General features: G+C 38.6%; 2 protein-coding genes across 6 annotated transcripts in view; both read left to right on the forward strand.

Moving 5' to 3' along the window:
- gigyf1a (GRB10 interacting GYF protein 1a) overlaps positions 1-3646 on the forward strand; it is a 37446-nt gene extending 33800 nt beyond the window's left edge. For 4 of the 5 annotated variants that reach the window (XM_082147734.1, XM_082147736.1, XM_082147737.1 and 1 more), the window contains exon 26: positions 2285-3646. The gene's annotated coding sequence lies outside the window, so the exon portion shown is untranslated. The remainder of the gene's footprint in view (positions 1-2284) is intronic. The other variant, XM_082147735.1, reaches the window with a different exon arrangement.
- A 1947-nt stretch (positions 3647-5593) lies between these two features.
- On the forward strand, positions 5594-25671 carry wrap53 (WD repeat containing, antisense to TP53). The gene is made up of 11 exons (XM_082147806.1): positions 5594-5800; positions 6655-6919; positions 8180-8357; positions 8555-8650; positions 8745-8853; positions 9770-9858; positions 18627-18850; positions 20534-20745; positions 20843-20946; positions 21047-21190; positions 24125-25671. The coding sequence occupies exons 2-11, from the start codon at positions 6670-6672 to the stop codon at positions 24342-24344; spliced, it is 1626 nt and encodes a 541-aa protein (XP_082003932.1). The 5' UTR covers positions 5594-5800; positions 6655-6669; the 3' UTR covers positions 24345-25671.

A 25671-nucleotide genomic window follows, 5' to 3' on the forward strand; every position in this document is an offset into this window, starting at 1 on the left:
ACTGGAGTAATGATGCTGAAAATTCAGCTTTACCAACACAGAAATAAATTGCATTTTAATATATATTTAAATAGAAAACAGTTATTTTAAATTGTAAAAATATTTCACAATATTACTGTATTTGCTGTATTTTGGATCAAATAAATGAAGCATTGGTGAGCAGACGAGACTTCTTTTAAAATATTTAAAAAATCTTACCATTCTAATAATTTTGGCCACCACTGTATATACAGTCGTGGTCAAACATACACCTTGTAGAATCTGCTAAATGTTCATTATTATACAAAATGCATGTCATTTCTTTTTAGTACGGTCCTAAGTACGATATTTTACATAAAAAATGTTTACATATAGTCCACAAGACAAAAAAAAATCTGAATTTATAAAAAATTACCCCGTTCAAAAGTTTACAAACTCTTGATTCTTAATACCGTGTGTCGTTACCTGGATGATCCACGAATTTTTTTATATTTTTTTTTTGATGGTTGTTGTTGAGTCCCTTGTTTGTCCTGAGCAGTTAAACTGCCCAATGTTCTTCAGAAAAATCTTCCAGGTCCTGCAAATTCTTCAGTTTTTCAGCATCTTTTGCATATTTTAACCTGTTTTCCAGCAGTGACTGTGATTCTGAGATCCATCTTTTCAAACTGAGGACAATTGAGAGACTCAAACACAACTATTAAAAAAAGGTTCAAACATTCACTGATGCTCCAGAAGGAAAGAGCTGGGGGGTGAAACCTTTTTGAATCAAGGTAAATTGTTCGTATTTTGTCTTCCGGGAAACATGTAAGTATCTTCTGTTGCTTCCGAAGGACAGTACGAAATGAAAGAATATGATAACACAAGAAAAATTGACATCTTCATCTTGTTCAAAAGTTTTCACCCCCCAGCTTTTAATGCATAATTTTTCCTTCTGGAGCATCAGTGAATGTTTGAACACAGGAAGAGAGGGAATTATACAGGCTCGTCTACAAGTCGATGTATCAGAATGGTAATGCGTTTTATGCATTGCTCTCTACGTCAAACACATTATGGTAATTTATATGATTAGCCTTTGCTTGACTGTTATCAAACAGCTAATAATGTGTTGCTAATGTTTCACAAACCATGTTCCTGTTCGCCATCTCAGAGTCAGACGGCTGCCTTTTGAAAATCAGTATCCTTAGAAAAGCTTTCAACGTCATAGAAAGTCATTGGAGAAAAGCCCCGCGCCGCACGTTGACTGGATTAGTCACATGTTTGTGATGGTAGGAAACTGTGTTTTTGAGACTCTCCACTGCAGTTTTAAGGAGAAAATACTCCACAATGGTGTTGACTGATAAATTTGCACATGGTTTGTCTTAAAGCATATTAAAAACACCACATCAACACATAAACAACATTAAAAACTTGATTTTGACCACAGGGGATCTTTAAGCCATCTTGAGGGTATTTACTGATGGCCCCTAGTGGGCCCCGGGACCCTGGTTGAGAAGCACTGTGGAATGGCAACCACACACAAGCAACACACTATTATCAGGGGTGTGAGGGCTTTTACATCGGCACTTAAATTGTCTTGTTCACACTTGTCATGTTTGGTTGGATTAAAACTCTGTTAGTGCGGTTCATTTGAATAAGTGTGAACGCTGATATCTGAACCCTGGTGCACCAAACAAGCGGAGCGAGACGCTGAAAAGATGAGTCTCTGTCCGCTTTCAAACGAACTCTGGTGCAGTTCGACTGAAATATGAACGCAACACGGACCAAAGACACGTAAACGAACCAAAAACAGGACATGATGTCACAGGATGCGACCCTAAAAGGACAGAATGCTCAAGCGTATCTATTTTTTCTCATCATAGTCGTGATGTTGCCCATCACAGTTCAGTACAGGCATCAGAACTGCGTTTTTGTGTGTGTGTGTGTGTGTGTGTGTGTGAAGGAGGGATTCCTGCTGCTGTTTTGACTCCTTTACACATTATATAAGCTCTTCACGAGTTCACAGCCGGTCAAAATACCATCATATTTAGACTACGCACACACAACAAGCGCATTTATCCACAGCATACAGCATTGATTTGGATGTTGAGTCGCGAAATATACGTAATAAAAGCCGACCAATTGTGAACATATCCCTATTCCTTCAGGTTCGGTGTTAAAATGCCAATGTGAACCCTAAGCGGAGCAGGACTAAATGTTTAAATCGGACTACGTGTGAACACAACCTTTAAAATATGTTATTAGATCTACTCTTTTATTTTCTCAAAAATATTTTTCTTCCCTTTTTTTTTTCTCTGCTTTGATTTAGATCTTTGCTGTTCCAGATCTTCATATGGAGATAGAGGCTCTCCACTGCTTCGTCTTCATCATCATCTCCATCTCCTGTCCTCAGCCTTCAGAGGAAGATCCCAAGGGACGGAGATTCCCAACAGCACATGTAATCATGTCTGCATGTCAATGAGGAAGAACCCTGGAGGAAGAGGAGGACTGATGGACTCATGGCACCATATTCGGACTACTAAGAGGAACATGTTTCCTTGCTAGGAGGAGGGAGTGAACTGTGAATGCTGGAACAGCTGAACTATGAGATCTCGAACCTGCACACAATAGTTCTGCTTCGAGTGCAGCCAGAGTTAACTTTACAAACACAGCACACACATGAATAATAACTGAAATACACACACATTCAGAAATGAATTATCAAATACACACACTTGCTGACATGGCTTAACACAGTCCCACTACACTTCAGTCTGGCTGCCATGTAAATAATGTATATAACCTTTACCCTTTTCCCATTCTCTGTTGGGTTTTCAGATTTGGTAGAATTTTTTTTTTCTTTTCTTTTTTCCTCCTCTCTTTTATGACATGCCTTAACAGTTCAGTTCTGCCTATTAAGGCACACTTAAGATGCGTAAAACAAAAAAGTGAGACTAGCTCTGTGACATAATAGCGTGTGATTTTATTTAAGGAACCCATGAAACATTGTTTATGAACCTGTGAATTGATTTATATAACATTACAAGTGATCCCCGCAAAAGACGTGTAATTGATGACTTTTTTGGTGTAACTGGGCAAGTTTTTCTGACGTCGAAACAGTTTTTGCTTTGCATGTTCAATATGAGAGGGAAAGACTGTTTCCAGGTCAGAATTGTGTCGACTGATGAACATAAAAATGCCTTTTCATCTTTGATTTCGGAAGAGAAATCGGTGTTCAGAAATACTAACACAAAGAAGATGATTAATTGTGTAACTTTGCAGGTCAGATTAAACTAGAGATGCCTGATGTCTTTACTGGCATGCAAAAATAGGTTTTAAAATGTTAATGATGATTAAAAATAAATACATGTTTGTCATATCTATTGATTCAGTGTGTGAAAAGCAACAGTACTGTATTGATGCTGTCACAGAGTCGTGTGTTCATCTTAAAGTGATCAACCGAACAACAGCGGCGATGTCTGATTCGAAATCAGCAATGCATAATGAGATCTTGTACGTCTCTTGCTGTCACACACACGTCTGAGTTGGATGTCTTGAAATTTCCAGAGATACAACCATTTAAAAAAAGGTCATAAGAAACCATTTTGACAATGTTTGAATATTCATCATGTGAATAGTTTTTGGGGTTTCTAGTTTGTTTGAAGAAAATTAATAAATACTTCAGAATGAAGCACTTGTGTGGACTTTGGTTTTCTCAGTATTTAGCATTTGAGACAAAAAAAAGGGTGTCAGGTGTCATTTCCCTCCAATAAGGTGACTTTATTGCTGCGTCCAAATTCAGAGGCTGCATCCTTTGAAGGCTGATTGCGGAGTGGAGGCTGTCTCAATTCGAAGGCTCCTTCAGATACGTCCTTCATTTCCTGAGAAATTAAGTATTCAACAGATGGGCTGCGTCTGAAATCGCATACTCTCGAGTATGTACTTATTTTGAATAAGTAATAACTTCACGGCTGCTAAAAGGGAAGTATGCGATTTTGGATGCACCCTTGGAAAAATTAACACGTAGCTGTACCAGGTATTTATCAGAATTAATAGATATTGAATCGAGACAGGAATCTAATTGCAAGCTTATGAATTGAAATCGTGAAATTTGTGGTAAGCACTTATAAAAAGAGTAGCCTACCAGTCATTGTACCATGTAAACAATGTAACGTTGTCCATAAACTTAATGAAATTCTGTTTAATTACCGATTGTTTTGAGAATCATAATACACTTATTGCCCTACTTTATGTAAAACTGATTTGATAAATCTACTGATATGATATGACTGAAGTCTACATCTCATTAGAGTGAACATGTAGTAGGCCTATTTTTATTTTTATTTTTTTTTTACTTTTAATTTCTATTTTCAAAACATTTAAATGAAGACCAAATTAACTGAAATAGCCTACTGGTAAAAATAGATCAATTTTTCGATCGATCAACACTTAGCACCACACAAACAACGTAATATGACAAGCCGTTTGTGGTTTTCTGTAAAATATTAAATGCAAGGATTTAAAAGTAAAATTCTGCTTTAATGCATACGTTATATTGAAAACTTTCTACTGTGTAAAAACACAAGCTGAATCCGAAATCACCCCCTAAACCCTCATTCACTATTCCCTACGTTAGTCCACTTTACTGTTCACTTGAAGGAGTGAATGACGAGTGAGCGAATTGGGACAGCCGTTAAGTGTAGGCTACTTGTTATTGCAGTGCAATGTGGGATTGAATAAGTGCACTCAATAACGTACACTATGGTTTCGGACACCACTACAAATGGCTGTCCCCTCAAATAACGCCCTATTTGAAGGTATGGGGGCGATTTCGGATTCAGCCACAGGGCTTGTTCGACTTCATGCAGCTCTGCGCAGAACGATCGGCGGCTGACTTGAAGCAGTGCATGCCGGTTAGAAATTTTGTCCGACTTGATACAGCGCCGACGCCACGTGACTGTGACGTATGGCATCAAAGTACCGCGAGAGCGTTTCGAGAGTAGCCGGAGAACTCAGCCAGCGCAGCTTCTCAAGAGCGGCTGCACTGGGCTGCAGGAGGGCTGATGACGACACAGCTGTTCCACGATTGGCCGGATTCACCGCATGACAACGATCACGTGTGTTTCGTGTTTATTCGAACACCTTTAGTTCCTCTAATGCTCTCAAATCAGTTTATTATAACAGTGAACACTCTTTTCATGTCGTTGTCATGTTATATTGTGTCATGTTTATCAAATTAAAACTGCTTAAAAAACGTAGACTCCACTTCATTGATAGTTGCTTATGTTGAACTTTATTCTTGTTCAAACAGACGCTGTATGAAGCAGTACATAAAGTATTGAATGAACATGTCTCATGAAATGAAACATCTGTGTATTATTTGGCAAATATTGCATTTATTTCACTGCAGCTGTGGTAAAGTATGCAAACACCACGTGAGCGGTCACTACGGGAACCAGAAAGTGTCCGACTTCACGTCTCCGTTTGCAGCTCCTCCCCGCCTGCACGCGGCTACTCTCGCCGATCGGTTACATCCAGCCGCAGCCGATGTCGAACACACCTACAGTCTCTGGTAAAATCCTGTGGTAACGGGGTATGACGCAAATCTCGCGAGAGTCAGGTGACCTGGCAGCGCATACACACACAGTGCAAACATGGCGGCGCCCTGTGATTACAAACACGACGCGTGAGTTCCTGTTTACTAGGTTCAACGCAGTGTGTTTATAGAAGAGATGCTCTGAAACTGTCATCTGAACTCAGTAATTTACAGTACACTGAGGAAGTTGGTCGGATTTGTAAGATCCAGAGCACAAGATACGTCTGACACGAATTAAAGAAACAACAGGTAGAGTGACACTCTTTGGCTGGACGAGTCAAAATGCTGTTATACTCTGAAAGATGTTCATCATTTTAAGAATGTAACCGTAAAAACCCTTTAACTTACAGCTGTCACCATATATATAATAAAGTATGTTTATTAGAAATATCAGAACAGTGTATGTAGTTGAGCAGTTATGTTTCTTGGAGGCAAAATTGCATAGATATACATATATTGAAATTACACTATATATTATGATGATAATGTATATTGAGAGAGAGAGAGAGAGAGAGTCAATAATACAATATGTGTATCTACAATAACATATTACATTTGCTGTTTATTATAATGATTCATCAGTACAAGTTCTTTTTAAATATAAAAATGATAAACCATAACTTGAGATTACCAGAAGTCCTTATGTGACATCACTTTTCATTACAGTTTATGCATTTAAATAAATTAGTAAAAGTGAAGGAATCCTAAGGGTGTGTTTGCTGGCTAGTTTCTCTGGAAACTTTGATATGCATATAGCAGAAACTATTGTTTTAGTGAGTATTTACGGGTTTCATAAATTAGATTCATAGATCAATAAAATGTCATGTGTCAAGCAGGAACTTCTTGGGAATCTCCTTTTAATGTTTTCTAATATATATACATGAGTGTATATATATATATATATATATATATATATATATATATATATAAATAATACGGTTTACTACAATATTACAAAGTACTACAAAATGTATTTTCATGTTTATTATAGTCAGACATCTTAATGTACAAACTTATATACAAGTGTAACTCTCGCTGCCACTGTATGTAATCTGTATGTGAACTCCATGACTGAAATGATATGAATTGTGCTTGTTCCCCAGGCCTCTGAAGACAGCATGTCAGGTGTGGGTCAAAGCAGTGATGGTGGTGCAGGACAGGACACAGAGGCTGATGGAGAACCTCCTCACGAGGCTTTTCTTCAGCGAGGGGTGGTGGAGGAAGAAGAAGAGGAAGCACCACCAGCAGCGAAGCAGCCTCGACTGGAGCAGGACGACGTGGGTCTTGATTTACTCCTGACACCGGAGCCGGTGATGCCCTCAGAGGAGACACGTGGGAGCCCAGGTGCCGCCGGGACCCTAGAGGAAGGTAAGGCCATTTTTACAAGCACTTCAAAGCTTCTGATTTACAGTATCCTGTTTGGCACAATGTCAGTATGCCCTTCTGATGTCTTAATATGTGCTGATATAAACTCCATATGTGGTTCTCTTACTGCCATCTTTAAGTAATTACACGGATATTGTCCTTTAGTCTTTCATATGCATCCAATTTTATAGTTAAGCAGCTCTCCGTAAGTGAACTGTTTGGTTCACTTTAATACATTTGGATGTGATGTTATTTTTCTTGGATCTGAAATGAGATGTGGTTCCCTTTTGTCATGGTTCATCACATGTGAATGCCATTGAATGTTGATCACTTGTCCAATACAACTGTCTTTAATCACAGATAGCCAAGTAACATCATAAGTCAGTTTTTATTTGAATTGCACTTTTTACAGTTAATATAGATTTAAAGTAGTGAACAAGCCATGGACAAGTGTTTAGAAGATCATTTTATTCAGTTGGTACTTTTAACAAGAGTTATTAGTGGAAATAGATCTTAAAAACTTGAATTATTAATATTTCTTTACATTAAAATAGCCACCGAAGCGTAAACAAACATACAAACACTGATTAATTAGTTAATATTTGGCTTATGTCATGTTTATTAAATTAAATTAAATTAAATGACCAATGTTTTAATGGTACACATTAATATAAAAAAAAATAGGTTTTAGATAACAGATACATGACACATCTGATAATATTGTTGTAACTGATCAACCAAAAATATAGATGATAATTGCCTTAAATTATTGCTAACAACATTTCCTAAATTCTGTAATTATAGGTACTGCAATATAGGTAAACTAAGCTATACTATGTTTCTAAAAGTGTGCACAAAAACTCATGCTCTCATTTGAGATGGACAACATTTTTTTATTCGATTAGAAGACATGCAGATGGAAATTAATAAATTCCTCAGTGTGATTGGATATCTGCGCTAACCAGTGAATCAGTTATATCGCACAGCATCTCAAATGTTGGTTTGGTCTGAAAAGTTGATTGCCTTTCGTCTTTACGCTCTGAGACGCAAGTAATTTATGATGTACGTAAAAGAGCCACAGTGGCTTTCATTTTTATTACAGATATTTTGTGCCAATTTCCCAGGAAGTGACGGTTTAGTTCTCTTGAACACGAGGGGACGGAAACGCTGCTTTATAAAAGTTTTATGTGATGTTACAAATTTTGCACATTAAATTCGCAACCTCGGATGGAAACGTAGCTAACGTTAATTTGATTCTGTCAGTCGCCTGTCATCACACTGATGAAACAGAACGTGCTGTGGGACTCGAGGAGACTGAAGGAGACGTGGAGTGGCATCAAAACGGAGCCGAGACCAGAGAAACGCTCGGACGGGCCGAGGAGGATAAAGCAGACGAGTCTGAGAAGAAGAGTCCAGAAGACAGCTCCACTGAGCAGCACTAGTAAGTATACGGCCATCTTAAAGGGATGATTCGGAGTAAAATCAACCTAGGGTCCATTGCATCATGACCTCGAGCCAAACATCCCCCAGAAGCCTTTTTGAATGACTTCGAACCATCCCTTTAACCTTTTGTGACGGGGATATTCTTGGCTAGCCATTGTGTGGCGACTCAACATTGTCTTTTTCCCGTGTCCTCAGTCAAGTCCTCGACTTCAGTCATAACCCTCAGATGCTGACGGGCTCCTGGGCCGAATACTCCCACATCGCTGAGAATTACCTCAGAGGCTGCAAATGGTGATAGTAACTGATGAAAGCAACTCATTAATGTTGGTTGTGTTGTATAAACTGTACCACAGTATCGATCTTTCTTTGTGACGCCTCTCTGCAGGGCTCCAGATGGTTCCTGCATTGTTTCAAACAGCGCTGATAACGTTCTTCGTGTGTATAACCTCCCGCCTGAGCTGTACAGCAGCCGCTGGGACATGCTTTCTGAGATGGTCAGCCTCTTCCAGATCTTCTTTTCATGTTTACCATGTAACTGTAGAAGTAGAAATACGAAGAACTGATTTTGGCCAGTGTTCAAAGTGATGAATGTCTCATGACCAGTATTGGGGGGTAACGCATTACAAGTAACTCAAGTTACGTAATCAGATTACTTTTTCATGTCACTAGTAATGCATTACTTTTAAATTTACAACAAAATATTAGTTACTTTTTCCAAATAATTTATACAAGTTAGTTTTTTTTTGACTGACAGCTCTCCTGTCCCCATGTTGAGAGAAATCGTGAGTAAGTGCAGAGGCGTTGTGTGTGTGTGAACATGATGGTTATTGTAGTTCTAGACTAAACGTGAAGAGGCATTTACTTATTCTGACTTCCAAAATGAATAAAAACAGGGGAATTCAAACTTTAGTTAAACAGCAGCACAGCTGGAAGGTTTGTTTGAGTTGCGCCCTCTGCTGTACAGGTGTGATGTTGCATTTTCTTCAGCCTGAGACTTACTCGTTTCACTTTTGGTGTGAAAGGGCTTTTACATTTGCCAAAAAACAGATTTTTTTTTTTTTGTTATTAAAAAAACAAACATGCACGCCTAATCCCAGGTGAGAGAGCGTAATGTAACACATTACTTTCCATAAAAAGTAACCAAGTAATGCAGTTTGTTACATTTTAGGGAGTATCGTAATATTGCAATGCATTACTTTTTAAAGTAACTTTCCCCAACACTGCTCATGACACAATTTAAATGAATACTCGCATCTTCATTTTTAACTTCATTCAGTCAAAGGATCTTTTTTTTTTTTTGCTTTGCGTCTAAACCCTTGCTTTACATTTAAATATATAAACATTCTTGTTTGCTTATTTGAAAATCCTGTACACAATGTAATGGTGTTGATCCTGTTTGTGTCCACTCAGAGTCCAGTGCTGAAGATGGCAGAAGGAGACACCATCTACGACTACTGCTGGTTCCCTAAGATGACCTCTATGGACCCGGACACATGCTTGTGAGTGTATACATAAAATGTTTTTATATATATATATATATATATATATATATCTCTGAAAGTCTCTTATTTTCATCAAGGCTGCATTTATCTGATCAAAAATATAGTAAAAACACTAATACTGTGAAATATTATTGACTTAAGATATCTGACCCTGGACCACAAAACCAGTCACATGGGTCAATTTTGTGAAATTGAGATGTATACATCATCTGAAAGCTGGATAAATAAGCTTTCCATTGATTTATATAGTTTGTTAGGATATGACAATATTTGGCCGATATACAACTATTGAAAATCTGGAATCTGAGGGTGCAAAAAAATCTAAACATTGAGAAAATCTCCTTTAAAGTTGTACATTTATGTTTGCGATTGTGCCACACTCACTCACAAAAATAAATGTTTTACATATTTACGGTAGGAAATTTACAAAATGTCTTCATGGAACATGATCTTTACTTAATATCCTAATGATTTTTGCCATAAAAGAAAAATCTATAATTTTGACCCATACTATGTATCATTGGCTATTGCCACAAATATACTCGTGCGACTTGTGACTGGTTTTGTGATCCAGGGTCACATATTTTAAAATGCAATTCTGAATTTTCAGCATCAGTCCTCAGTGTCACATGATCCTTCAGAAATCATCCTAATATGCTGATTTTGCTGCTTAAGAAACATTTATTGTTATTATGACAGATGTGCTGCTTAATATTTTTTGTGGAAACTGATGAACTTTTTCAGAATTCATTGATGTTTATCAATGTAAAAGAACAGCACTGATTTGAATGATAAAAATATTTTCTGTCACTTTTGATCAATTGTTGCTGAATAAAAGTGAGAGAGAAAAAAAAGCTTTTGAATTGAAGTTTATAGATTTACAAAATATTAGTTTCCGTGTTGTTCTGTTCCCTTTGGGTTAAGAGTATTAGGAGTACATCTTCCCCTAATAACACCATTTTGAGAATCCCTGTTATTGTGTTTGGACTGTTAATGTTAAGGACTGTGTTTGCTGGGCGGTTTGAAACACTCATTAATAGTGTTCATTTTGTATTTATCTCAAAAGTTGTTTTGAAAGCCAGTAAGCAACAGATAAAGCAGAAAAAACGGCGCTATTATCCATTCAGCAGGGCAACTGACAAAGTCAGAATCGTGTAGCAGTGCCAAAATTGATATGCAGTGTGCATATGGTTTGTTCTGTGGAGAATAATTGTGTTTGGCTTCCCATTCAGTTCATAGCAAAATAAAACATGCTCTACATGCCAATGTTTGTAACCCCAGATCAAGAGGATCAGAAGAAGCTTTTTCCAATATTTCTTGAGCTTTTCACTTTACAAAAACGACATTGATAGTCACTTAGTAAAGACTAATATAATGTGTTCATGGCTGTTGGAAAAGTTGACTTAGATATTGACATTCTTTGGTTCTCTATCCTCTCTATTTTCAAAGCTGTATTTTTTAAAAAGAAATTGACCATTTGGACTTGACTAATTTGTGGACCATTTGGGTCAAATGGTCAGGTTTCATTCAGTGATTAACAGTCACATTTTTACAATCTCCATTGCCTGGTTTCCAGAGTGGCCCAGTTAATTGTTTCCAGAGACATGGCACGTCTTTAAAGAGATTGAGTTTTAATTAAGATGCTATTGTTCCAGATCAGCGTTGCTGTGTTTCTTCTCTGTTATGATCAGTGCTGATGAGCCTTGTCTCCTCCTCTGGTGGAGATTGTTGGATTCGACCCAGAATGTAAATTTCAAGGCTTGGATTTATTGTGGCTGCTCACATTTCCTGTACTTTCTGCGAAACCCTCTGGAGGGAGTGAGTGGTTTTGATTGTGCCTATTTATAAAACTGTTAGTTCTGGCTCAAAGATGTGACAGATTTTTGCTCCGTGTGTAACAACATCCCTTAAGTTGTGGTAAAATATCTATCTATCTATCTATCTATCTATCTATCTATCTATCTATCTATCTATCTATCTATCTATCTATCTATCTATCTATCTATCTATCTATCTATCTATCTATCTATCTATCTATCTATCTATCTATCTATCTATCTATCTATCTATCTATCTATCTGTCTGTCTGTCTGTCTGTCTGTCTGTCTGTCTGTGTGTGAGTGCTGTTGTCTCTCTCTCTCTCTCTCTCTCTCTCTCTCTCTATCTGTGTGTGTGTGTGTGTGTGTGTATGTGAATGCTGTTGTGTCTCTATCTATATCTCTGTCTGTCTGTCTGTCTGTCTGTCTGTCTGTGTGTGTGTGAGGGCTGTTGTCTCTCTCTCTCTCTCTCTCTCTCTCTCTCTCTCTCTCTCTCTCTGTCTGTGTGTGTGTGTGTGTGTGTGTGTGTGTGTGTGTGTGTGTGTGTGTGTGTGTGTGTGTGTGTGTGTGTGTGTGTGTGTGTGTGTGTGTGTGTGTGTATGTGAATGCTGTTGTGTCTCTATCTATATCTCTGTCTATCTGTCTGTCTGTCTGTCTGTGTGAGTGCTGTTGTGTGTGTGTGTGTGTGTGTGTGTGAATGCTGTTGTGTCTCTATCTGTCTGTCTGTCTGTCTGTCTGTCTGTCTGTCTGTTTTGAGTGCTGTTGTGTCTCTATCTATCTATCTATCTATCTCTCTCTCTCTATCTGTTTGTCTGTCTGTCTGTCTATCTATCTGTCTCTCTATCTGTCTGTCTGTCTATCTCTCTATCTGTCTGTCTGTCTGTCTGTCTCTATCTCTCTGTCTATCTATCTGTCTGTGTGTGTGTGTGTGTGTCTGTCTGTCTATCTGTCTGTCTGTTTTGATTGCTGTTGTGTCTCTCTCTATCTATCTATCTCTCTATCTGTCTGTCTATCTATCTATCTGTCTGTCTGTCTGTCTGTCTGTCTGTCTCTTTATCTCTCTGTCTATCTATCTGTGTGTGTGTGTGTGTGTGTGTGTGTGTGTGTGTGTGTGTGTGTGTGTGTGTGTGTGTGTGTGTGTGTGTGTGTGAGAGTGCTGTTGTGTATCTATCCATCTATCAGTCTATCTATCTGTCTTTCCATCTATCTGTCCGTCTGTCTCATTGCCTATCTATCTGTCTGTGTGAGTGCTGTTGTGTCTCTATCTATATCTATATATCTGTCTATCTGTCTGTACAATAGTTTTGTATGTGTGTGTGTATGTGTGTGTGTGTTAGGGTTTGCAGAAAGCAGTGCTGGAATTGTTTAGGGAGGAAGTAAGTGGTCTCTTGTTCTTCATCTCCAGTTCTCTGTCGCTCCAGCTCTCGTTTAATGATGTCCTCTTTGATGGTTATGTTTTTTGTTGGACAGAAGGCAATGGAACAGAAATCAGTCCAAATCAATGGCAGTCGTCATGAATAACTGCGGCAGGTTGCTAACGAGGGCTCGTTAACTGTGGCATGTGCTGTTTCACACACGCGCAGCATCAGTTCGGATCAAAGTTGTTTGGGATTACAGAATCCGCCCTGCAGCGACCGAAAATGACAAAGGAAAGGGAGGAACGACAAGTCGCGGGTCAAGGACAAACTGTAAACTTCATAAAGGAATCTTTAAGATGAAGAGGAGAGACGTGCTCAGTAACAATTTGTCATCTTTTATCTTGTCTTAGTGATTGTTTACAGGTTTTTCTGAAGCACTGTGAAACAGCAGCTTTCGAGTATTTCTCTTCCAGGCGTGTGTAGCGTAATGTTCTGACTGCTGCCAAGGGCTTAAAGAGCTGCTTGAAGGTCCACAGGGGTTGATCATTAACTCTGACTTATGATTGGCTGTTTCCTCCAGGGGAGGTGCTTAGTATTCAGGTCATTTACATCCTCCATCTCGACTCTAGTCATTTGGTGTAGTTTCTCATTATTCACTTTTAAACTGTTGCCCTCCTGTTGAGACGGAACGTCGGATCTGTACTTAAGGGAATGGTTCTCCGAAAAATAAAAATTCTGACATCATTTACTCTTGTCATTCCAATCCAAACCCATATGGCATTAATTTGTCAATAGCATAGTAAAGCACAGTTCAACGATTCACTTTCAAACCAATCCGCTTTCTGTTGGTCAGCACAGAGAATTTGCATAAACAGCTTAAAGGGGTCATGACATGGATTTTTTTTTTTTACTTTAAATTATGCTTTTTCACTTTTTCAACTTTAGTTAGTCTGTAATGTTGCTGTTTGAGCATAAAAAAGATCGGCAAGGCAATTTTATTTAAATAGCACATTTCATACACAATGGTAATTCAGTTCAGTTCAAGTTTATTGTCATATGCATATTAGTACAGAGTACCACAGCAATGAAATACAATGTGCCTTGGCACTCTCTCAGCACCAGTCAATAAATAACAATTATAATAACATTAAAATATCCAAGCACAGTAAACATAGTAACTACGCTCAAACCTCAACCCTCCTTCCTGTTGTACTATCATTCAGTAGCCTTATTACCTGAGGGTAAAAACTATCCCTGAAATGTGATGTGCGCGTTGGGATGCTCTGCAAACGTCTCCCTGATGGAAGGTGGGAGAAGAGATTATGTGCAGGATGACTAGAATCCTGCATAATACCTAGTGCCTTCTTAGTGCTGCGTTTCCAGTGAATGTTTTTTGAGCGGTTCAAGTGGAAGCCCAATCATTTTAGATGCAGTTTTGACCACCTTTGTCAGAAGATTAAGATCACGTGAAGTAGCCCTGCCAAACCACACTGCAATGTTACCTGTCAGTATACTCTCAATTGTACAGCGGTAAAAGTTATGTAGAATGTTAAGGGACATACCATATTTCTTGAGACACCTCAAGAAATAAAGCCTCTGATGTGCCTTCTTAATGGCACAGCTGATATGGAAGGACCATAAGAGGGAGTCAGAAATCTAAAAAGGTGTTGACAATTTCAACTGGAGAGTTGTTACCGTAATATAGACAGGTGTATGTTTGGGTTTGTTCGTTCTGAAATCTATGATGACCTCCTTGGTTTTCGCCACATTGAGGGACAGATTGTTTCTGCGGCACCACGTGATCAAATTACTCACCTCATCCCTATAGGCAGTTTCACAATACTATTAGTGGGATGTTTTGCAGTACAGTCAAAGGTATACAGGCTATATATAATAGAGGACTGAGACAGCAGCCTTGAGGTGCTCCGGTGTTTAACACTATAGAGGCTGAGTATGTAGTGCCAACTCTAACTGTCTGGGGCCGGCCTGTTAGAAAGTCCTGTATCCAGCTGCAGATGGTATTGCAGAGGCCCAGGTCTAACAGCTTGGGTATTAAAATAGAAGGTCTGATAGTATTGAAGGCACTGCTATAATCAACAAACAGCATCCTGACATACGTATCCCTGCCCTCTAGATGTTGGAGCACAGTATGTAAAGCCAAGGATACAGCATCATCCACAGCTCTATTTGATCTGTATGCAAATTGTAGTGGATCAGTGGAGACAGGTATGCTGTTGTTGATGTATGCTTTCACGAGCTGTTCAAAACACTTCATAATCACAGAAGTCAAGGCTACAAGTCTAAAATCATTCATCAGGTGGCAGTCGTTTCTTAGGCACGGGAATTATGGCTGATTTTTTTTTAAACAATTTGGAACCACACAAAGAGAGAGTGACAGGTTAAAAATGTCAGTGAAAACAGAGGCAAGTTGCATGTTTGCCAGCAGCATGCTTGGAATTGGTAGGTCGGCTTCCTCTCTTCCGCCCATATCGCCTTCGATATCCAGTGCACCAGGTTTCTGATATTTTGATAAAATCCACAGGTATCATAGATGTTGTTTTGGAACATTTTGTCCGATGTCCAATAAAGTCTGGCGATCATAAGTGATAAGGGAGGACGTAGGCTGTATTATCAAACTAATAAGTAAGGTTAAAACTAACACTAAGCGCGGCTTAGTGTGAGAGAGGCTCGTAGCATGTCGCCATACATCGGCGCCATTGAAGTAAACATAATTCAAAGTGCTTTACATAGAAGTAATTAAAATAATCAAAAGAAATAAGAATAATTAAAACGGTTTAGAATAAAAAGGAAATAAAATACAGTGCAAACAGTATTTTACTAAGGTTTTTACAAAGGCAAGGTTACAAAGCTCAAAGTCCACTCCAAAGGGAGATATATAATTTAACAGAATCCACTTTTCAAGAACTATGTTAGTCTCTAATGACTCTTCGGCTCGTTTGGGCTACATTGCGATTTTTCCGGATCTTATGAAGTCATAATGTTCCTCATTTAAATAATCTCCGCCCACGGAAGATGCAAAAAAGTTGGCGAGGCCTGGTTAAGCTGCGCCAGAGAAGATGAAGGGTGTCGTCGCTGTTTTTTCCATCGGGAAAAAGTTTGTCCTAAGGCTGACAAACTTAGAGAGGTTAAAATGTATTTTTAACACTGTTCCTGAACATTATAACCTCAACGTTTGTCTGTGCGCTGCACATTTAACGGAGAACAGCAGACAGACAGAGTACAACGCAGGCTATATGCACAAAAGCTTCTCCTGAAAGACGTAGCTGTTCCCATTTTGTCGGGACAATCTGTTGTTTATGGATCACAACTTCTAAGTATGTCTTATTATTTGCAGTTGTACATTACAGTATTGATGTAGTGTTTACTTTAGCTTTTGTAAGCTCTTGCTTTTGTAAGACTGTTCACCACCCCTAAGGAAAATTATCCATGATTATCCATTTGTGATCGATTATCGGAATTTCATCAGCATGTTTCATGAGACTTTGCAGAGTTGTAGACAGACGTCAGTCACCGAGCACCACAATCGAAACAGAACTTTTACAGTTCCTCCTGAACCGAAACAATGAGCTTATGCTGCGTTCAAACCATGTCATAATCGTAATGACGAGATGGCAACCCGTGATGTTCTACCCGGAGCTGTTCATGTCCTCAGACTCAGATTTATGCGTTTCTATGTCAACACTATTAAAGGGATAGTTCACTTTGAAATTCATTTTTGGTATGTTTTAGCTTACCTCAAGGGCATCCAAGATGTAGGTGTCTTTTTTTCCGCGGTAGTTTCAATTTTGATATTTTTAGGTCAAACCGTTCTTGTCTGTCAGTCAGATAATGCAGGTCTATGGTCACGGTCTCAAAACACAAGCACAGAGTCCAAATTAAAACAATTCCCCGTCGTCCAAATTAAACAATTCCCCATCGTAAGTACACATTGATGGCCTGAGACACGAAACGAGCGGTTTGTGTGAGAAAACGAACAGTATTTATATCGTTTTTACCTCTTATACGCAGACATGTCCGAGTGATCTGATCTGACGTGTACGCAGACTGGTGCATAGTTATATACACTAGATGTCACCTTAAAGACATTCGTTCCAATGAACTGCCGTAGACAAAGCGACATCTAGTGTAGCACACGTCACACACCAGGATGCGCGAGCGCCCTCAGATCACTTGGACGTGGCTGCGTATAAGAGCTAAAAACTATATAAATACTGTTCGTTTTTTCACACAAACCGTTCGTTTCGTGTCTCAGGCCATCAATGTGTACTTACGATGGGGAATTGTTTAATTTGGACGACGGGGAATTGTTTTAATTTGGACTCTGTGCTTGTGTTTTGAGACCGTGACCATAGACCTGCATTATCTGACTGACAGACAAGAACGGTTTGACCTAAAAATATCAAAATTGAAACTACCGCGGAAAAAAAGACACCTACATCTTGGATGCCCTTGAGGTAAGCTAAAACATACCAAAAATGAATTTCAAAGTGAACTATCCCTTTAACACCGAAATGAATCTGCAGCAGTCAGCTGGTACAAGTCAGAGCTCATTATTATTGTAATATTATGTGCTTTTAGACATGAGGTAGTTTAACGCCGTCTCTCGTCTCTGATGCTTTGCCCTCTCTTCTGTGTGCGTTCATGTGTTTTGAAGGAAGCGTGGCTTTGGAGACGCTCTGAAGGGAGGGTGGGATCTCATGCTTTCAAAGCTAGCTTGCTATTGCTAGCATCCCCTAAGCTCTGAAACTTGCAGGATTTCTTAATGGTACAAAGTCCTCTTAAATGTCAAAAGACAAAGGCAAATTTTATTTATCATGTGTGAAACCTGTGTGGGAAACTTTTTTGTCCTCATACTGAAACTCCCCATCGGGTTCCTATTACAATAACTGGATTTCGTCTGAACTTTCACCGAGCAATGGCAGAGATGTCCGCACCTTAAGAGTGTGATCAAAATATCAAAATATAATATGACTGGCTGATAATTTTCAGTGCTTCAATCGAATTTGGCGAAAAACAATCTGACAATTTACCAGTTTTACAGTAAAATCATAACGTTCACTCATATTAATGAGAGTATTCATGTATTTAATCCCCACATGACCAAGTTTCCATGCAATATCTTGCTTTGTTTTGCCATGAACATCCCAAAGGGCAGAGATGGTTTATAAAAAGCTCTAGTATTTTTTTTTTCAATGTTCTGAAATCCTTAATTCATGTAATAAAATGTTTTAGTTTATATATATATAGTTTGTACTGTCCCCTATCAATGCCAAGGGATTGCCTAGGGATTTTCCAATCCTTTGGAGGGCACGTACTCATATGCCTAATTTCTTTCATCTAGCGGTAGTCGTCATCTTTCACTTCAAATTGTCTTAGCTCTTAATTTGTTAGATTCTCTATTGTGAATGGGTCTTTTGTGTTGCCGGTTTAGATGAAAGCCAGACTGATTACTAAGTCTGATGTTGCATTCTCTTGTAGTTTAAAAAAAAAGTTTTTAGATTTTTTGCAGTATATTTCTGTAACATGCAGTGTATTTCAGTTTCCCTCTTTTTGTTGCTTGCCCCTTCAGCATTGCCAGCAGTAGCCGGGACAACCCAGTCCACATATGGGACGCGTTCTACGGGGACCTCCGTGCATCTTTTCGACCCTACAACCACCTGGATGAGCTGACCGCGGCCCATTCCCTGTGTTTCTCTCCCGACGGCTCTCAGCTCTACTGCGGCTTTGATAAAATCGTCAGGGTCTTCTACACCGACCGTCCTGGGAGAGACTGCGAGGAAAGGCCCACCATGGGTGAGGGTCCCTCTTGTAGGGAAATAACCACTTCATGAATCACTCTCACTCTTCAAACGGTTTTTAATCGGGGTCATCAAGACGGCTGTCTGGCTTGCATGGGTGTGGAATGCCTGTAATCCCCTTTAATTTCTTTTTGTTTGTTTGGGTGGATTCATTCCAAACGCATTCATGGCGGGAAACACATATTTGGCTTGATTAAGCTGACATGGCATGCATGGCTCTGATCTAGACAGTGGCTGTGGATATAATTATCTTAGCATGTTTGTGGTGTCTGACTCATTCACGTTGTTTCAACACTGCTATTGTAATTATTGGTCTGGATGTAACACAAAAGATCTTTGTTCAGACTGATGAGTGTTAGAAATATGCAGGCCTATCATATTGTTATATTACAGTAAAATGGATAATATAGTTCCATCTTTATACTCTGATTGGATGAGCCACCTACAAAGTCGATGTGAAGTAGCTGATATACGTACACGGCCGTCAATAGTTCGGGGTCAAATAAAAATAAAGTAAATAAATGAAAGTTATTCTTCAAGGACATTTATAGTGTTACAAAATATTTCTTATGTTGAAATATATTCAATGTTGTTCTTTTGAACTTTCTATTCATCAAAGAATCCTGAAAAATTGCATCACACTTTCCATCAAAATATTTATCAGCACAACTGTTTCCAACATTGATAATAATGATTATCATTAGAATGATTTCTGAAGGATCATGTGACACTGAAGAAGACTGGAGTAATGATGCTGAAGATTCAGCTTTGCATCACAGGAATACATTACATTTTAAAATGTTCTGAAATTGACAACAGTTATTTTAAATTGTTTAATTGTAACTTATTTAATTTTAAATTTTTATTTTTTTGAGCATACGAGACAAAAAAAAAATCTTACCGACCCCAAACTTTTGAACAGAAGTGTACACCTGTGACGGCACATCAAATGAATACTATATTTATGCGTAAAGTTGCAATGTTGTTTGACTCCCGTAAGCAAGTAAATAAGTAAATTCAGCATCTCGTTAGACCCCTTAAAGGGATAGTTCACCCAAAAATGTAAATGCTGTCATTAATTACTCGCCCTCATGCTGTTCCAAACCCGTAAGACCTTCGTTCATCTTCAGAACACAAATGAAGATCTTTTTGATTAAATCTGAGAGGTTTCTGTCCCTCCATTGACAGCTACACAACTGACACTTTGACACAGGTTCAGTTGAGCTTCTTTTATGTTAGTTGATCAATGTTTTTACAGTATGTGAATAGAAGCCTAAATTAAATCATCTTATGAAGCATTTGAGTCTCTTCAGAAAATTTGGACTAAACCGCTCAATTCATATGGATTAGTTTTACGATCTCTTTATGAACTTTTTAAAGCGTCAAAGTGGTAGTTGCGTAGCTGTCAATGGAGGGACAGAAAGCTCTCAGAATTCGTTAAAAAGATCTTCATTTGTGTTCTGAAGATGAACGAAAGTCTTAACGAGTGTTGAACGACATGAGGGCGAGTAATTAATGACAGAATAAAACTTTTTGGGTGAACTATCCCTTTAATAACAAGTTCTTTCTCATCTGGACTTACACGCCCCTCTGTATTTTCTCATTTACTCCATGAATCTTATTTACTCTCAAATCTGTTTTTCTTTCCACTCATTTCATACATCCCTCATCTTTCAAGTGAAGAAACAGGGTCAGACTGGCATCATCTCCTGTATTGCCTTCAGTCCGTGCCAGTCCATGTACGCCTTAGGGTCGTATTCTCGTTCGACCGGCCTTTACTCTTGTGAGGATGGATCTCTGCTGGCTCTTCTGCCCACTCGACACCATGGAGGCCTTACACACCTGCTGTTCTCACCCAACGGCTATCACCTGTACACGGGCGGCCGCAAGGTCAGTGGGCTGTCGGATGCATCAGCCAATCAGAAGCACTGCTATTTGCTTGAATGTTTTGAATTGTCTTGCTAATACTGTGTGTCACTGCCTTTAGGACTCAGAGATCCTGTGCTGGGACGTGAGAGATCCAGGACAGGTTCTGTTCTCCATGCACAGGAACGTCAATACCAACCAGCGTATCTACTTTGACATGGACCAGTAAGATCAAGATTTACAACTTGCCTAAAAACTCAACCATTGTAATCGGACCTGTTTATGTTCTCCTCATGTTATGTTGATATTTGTGTGTCTGAATTAGATCTGGACGATATCTGCTGAGTGGGGACACCGATGGTGTGGTGTCAGTGTGGGACACCCTCACAGCGCCACCTGATGGGAATGAGGAGACACTACAGCCACTGCTGCAGTATCAGGCGCACACAGATTGTGCCAATGGCATCAGGTACAAGTAAAATGCATGACAATGACTTTAAATTGGACAAAAATATAAACCTCAAAGAAATAATGCCTTATAAATCCTCGCTTTAATGGATAGATTGTGATCTCTTTATATTTTTATTGTGCTTCTTTCCTAATTTTAAGAGTACTCAAAGGTTAAATTTGTGCCAGAATTTCCCGATATTAGGTTTGTCCCCTACCCAGCCTTTTCCTCTAGAATACATTTAATTTGAAACTATAATTTGCACTTTTTCTTAAGAACTTAGAAAGCATATTATCAATTAATGTGGTATTTATTAACTACTTTTCAAAAGTTTTTTAATGTTTTCGAAAGAAGTCTCTTATGCTCAGCAAGGCTGCATTTATTTAATCAAAAATACAATTAAAACAGTAATAGTGTGAAATAATATTGCAATTTAAAAATATTGTTTTCCATTTGAATGTATTTTAAAATGTCATTTATTCCTCTGAAAGCTGAATTTTCAGCATCATTATTGCAGTCAGATTATTCTAATATGCTGATTTGCTGCTCAAGGAACATCTCTTATTATTACCAATTTTGAAAACAGTTTTTTTTTTTTTTGGATTCTTTGCACAAACAGAAAGTTGAATAAAAAGAACGAAGAATTTTTTTTGTAACTATGTAAGAGTCACTTTTGATCAATTTAATGGATATTTCTGAACAAAAGTATTCATTTTCAAAGCATTAATTTCTATAAGTATTACAAAAAAATCTTACTGACTCCAAAATTTGAATGATAGTGTATATCTAATTTGTGCATGTATGTGTTTTTAAACAAATAAATTTTTCAAGATCTGCCCCTAATTGAAGAATGACTTTTTAAAGGAAAAGACTCATCATAAATGGAATCAGGACATAAAATGCTTAATATCAAAGATGAATGATAAACAGCGAGTGCTTTTTGCTATCATAGCTATTTATCTGCAGTGCAAGCGCTGGTCTGTCTAGCGGCGACCGCTATAGGAAAGTTGCTGACCGCTAAAATAACCCGGCTGCATCTGAAAACTCAGACAGTGACTTATTTCCTTGCTGCCTTATAGGCCGTGACTTTGCAGGCGGTGTTTGCGCACGAAGGTCCCTCACGAAACTGATTTCGGACAGACTTCTGAGGCAGAGTAACGGTTTAATGATCCACAGCTAAATAGAGCGAGCTCTGGTGAATATTTAATCACTACAATAGTAATTTCTCCCTAGAAATTACATCAGAAGTGGAAAATGTTTATTAAAAACTTACATTTACACACAAACTGACCCGCAAACACACCTTTCAGGTGCCATCTTTATTTTATTGCTCGACTCTCACAGATTGGAAAGCATAGGATTGTGGGATATCAAAGGCAGCGAAGGATACATCTATTCAATACATATCACGATACTGTACTCACGATACGATATTATTGCGATACTCTACAAGACATATGGTAAAAGGTTAACAGAAAATGTACTGTTGATTAAAATGCAAAATTTGGTGTTACATTGTGTGTGTAAATGAATAGGCTTGGACTTGGTGCTGGAAACCCAATGCACAGGACAATAGAGACACCAGAATACAAATATTCATGATTCTGAAGCTGAAAATACAGAATTATTTTAGACAAATTTGCTTGCACTCTTTCACTGGCTTGATATATTTAAAATAATCTAAGCCACTTTTTACTGGTAACATCAGACATTTGGCATTATCAGGACCCACAAATATTCCCCCATTGCATTATTATACATTATATTCAACATTATATATGTATATAATATATATACGATAAAATACAAGTTTTTAGTGTCAATACTACATTATCCAGCAGCCATGTCACCCTGTAGCCCAAGACTGGTTGCCCACTGAAGCTAAGCAGGGCTGGGCCTGGTTAGTACCTGGATGGGAGACCTCCTGAGAAAACCAGGTTGCTGCTGGAAGAGGTGTTAGTGAGGCCAGCAGGGGGTGCTCACCCTGTGGTCTGTGTGGGTCCTAATGCCCCAGTATAGTGACGGGGACACTATACTGTTAAAGAGCACCGTCCTTCGGATGAGACGTTAAACCGAGGTCCTGACTCTCTGTGGTCATTAAAAATCCCAGGATGTCTTTCGAAAGAGTAGGGGTGTAACCCCGGCATCCTGGCCAAATTTGCCCAGTGGCCTCTGTCCATCATGGCCTCCTAATCATCCCCATACTGATTGGCTTCATCACTGTCTCCTCTCCACCAGTAAGCTGGTGTGTGGTGGGCGTTCTGGCGCAATATGGCTGCCGTCGCATCATCCAGGTGGATGCTGCACATTGGTGGTGGTTGAGGAGATTCCCCCTTTCTATGTAAAGCGCTTTGAGTGCTGAGAAAAGCGCTATATAAATGTAATGAATTATTATTATTATTATTATTAAACTACTAATATATATATATATATATATATATATATATATATATATATATGAAGAGTTCAGATGCAAAAGCCTCTAAATGCCATCTGAAAATTTCTTCTAGAATGATCATTTTATCAAGCTTGTTTCAGTAATTTCACTTAAATGGCAATTAAAATTACCTATTAATTGTCATTTAAGTGAAATTACTGAACTTATATATGAGCTTGATAAAAATGATCATTCTAGAAGAACATTTCAGATGGCATTTAGAGGCTTTTGCATCTGAACTCTTCATATATATATATATATATATATATGTTTATATATTTATATATATATTAGTAGTTTAATGTAGTACTGACACTGAAAACTTGAATTTTTTCGTCACAGAAATTTTATTTTGGGTGAACTATACACAATACATATTGTTGCATTACGATATATTGTGACACGATTGTTACACCCCTATTACGTAGTGCACCTTTAATCTGCTAAATAAATAAATGTAAATGACTAAATATTGCTAACTTTACCCCCACTAACTTTTTTTACTCTCTCATTTACAGTGTGCACCCTTTCATGCCATTAGTGGCTTCGTCCAGCGGTCAGCGTAAGTTCTGTTGGCCGTCTGACAGCGGGGACTCGGACTCTGAGTCAGACGAGGGAAATGTGATGCCAACAAATGACGTCCGACAGGACAACGCTCTGGTGCTGTGGTGGGCCGGCCCGTTGGCCTCAACCAATGAGAGGGTGCAGGAGGAGGAGCCAGCAGTCATTGAAAGCTAGAACTTTTGATTGTAAAACTGCACACCAAACGGACCCATAATCTACTGCCAAACCTATCATACTGATTGTTTAGGTGAAGAGTTGTAAGACTGTAATTCTGCATTGTTTTTAATTGTAGAATAGTCCTCTTTTTTTAAATCATCCGGCCTTTTTGCATGCCGCTAGGTTCGTAAAACCTCAATCGGTGAATGTCCAAAAGTCAAGACAAACCAAAATCCATTGAATTTAAACTGGTTCTGACAACAAATTATGATTTAGATGACCTGGAACACCTCTGAAATATGAATAATTCATTCATAGTTTTCATTTTGTTTTGATGGCTCCTTAAATTGATGTTTACGTTGGGTTTTCTAGCAATGCCTTCAGGATCTGCCGCTGTTGGAGTGAGATGCCTCTCAGGTTCACCGTTTAGCTGCACAGCCTTTTCCGATTTGCATTTGGTTTGTTTTCCTTTCACCACGTAGAACCTGTTTTCAGGAAACACGTTGAGCCTTGTCTGGGACTTTCAGTGAAGACAGAACCGTTATTTCAGGAGCAGGTTTAATCCATGTAAGAGATGATTTTGACACAGGGGAAGGTCTGTGTATGATGGACTGAGACAGTTTGTATAATGTTTAATGTGTTATAGAGCTACAGTGGGCAGCTGTGAATATATTTTTGTAAGCCAGTAATCTGCTTTATTGTGTGTGAATGTGGTTGGTTTCCTGCCTCTCAATGAGTCTCGTTGCTTTAGCTGAGGCTGCACATTCCCTTTTATAATTACCCGTGTTTGTTTGTGTGTGTGTGTGTGTGTGTGTGTGTGTGTGTGTGTGTGCGCGAGAGAGTCTTTTCATATTCTAATGTTAGCTGTCGTCTTGACAAAATGGTGTGCATTTTTACAAATGTACACTTTTTACAGCTTTACGCTGTGTGTATGTTCTGTACTTTACTCTTTAAAGCAGTGGGTTTGAATGTTTCTGGCTTGCCAAACATGCTCTAGTCAGCATGCTGAATATCATATTACATCCACTACTGAAAGCTTCAGTTGTTTGTACAAATGTGTAACACAAACCCTTTTATTTTGTACAGTTTTCCTGGATTGTAACTAAGCCACCTCATTCAGGTCTGCTTGTGGCTCTTTCTGCTCAGAGGAACCGTTTGCTACAGGTAGATCGCAGTGGCTAAGATTAATAAACACGTTTACATAAAAAATGTCACTGTCTTTCTGTAATTAGTGGTGTTTGCAAAGGTAAGTTACTATTGCTCATGCTTTGAACAAACCTCTAACTCAAAGTATTAAACTTCATGGGTGCGTAACTTCTCCCATCCAGCATTTGTTCTATGACAT

The sequence above is a fragment of the Leuciscus leuciscus genome, assembly GCF_965113295.1.
Source record: "Leuciscus leuciscus genome assembly, chromosome: 2".
In the NCBI taxonomy this organism is placed as follows: Eukaryota; Metazoa; Chordata; class Actinopteri; order Cypriniformes; family Leuciscidae; genus Leuciscus; species Leuciscus leuciscus.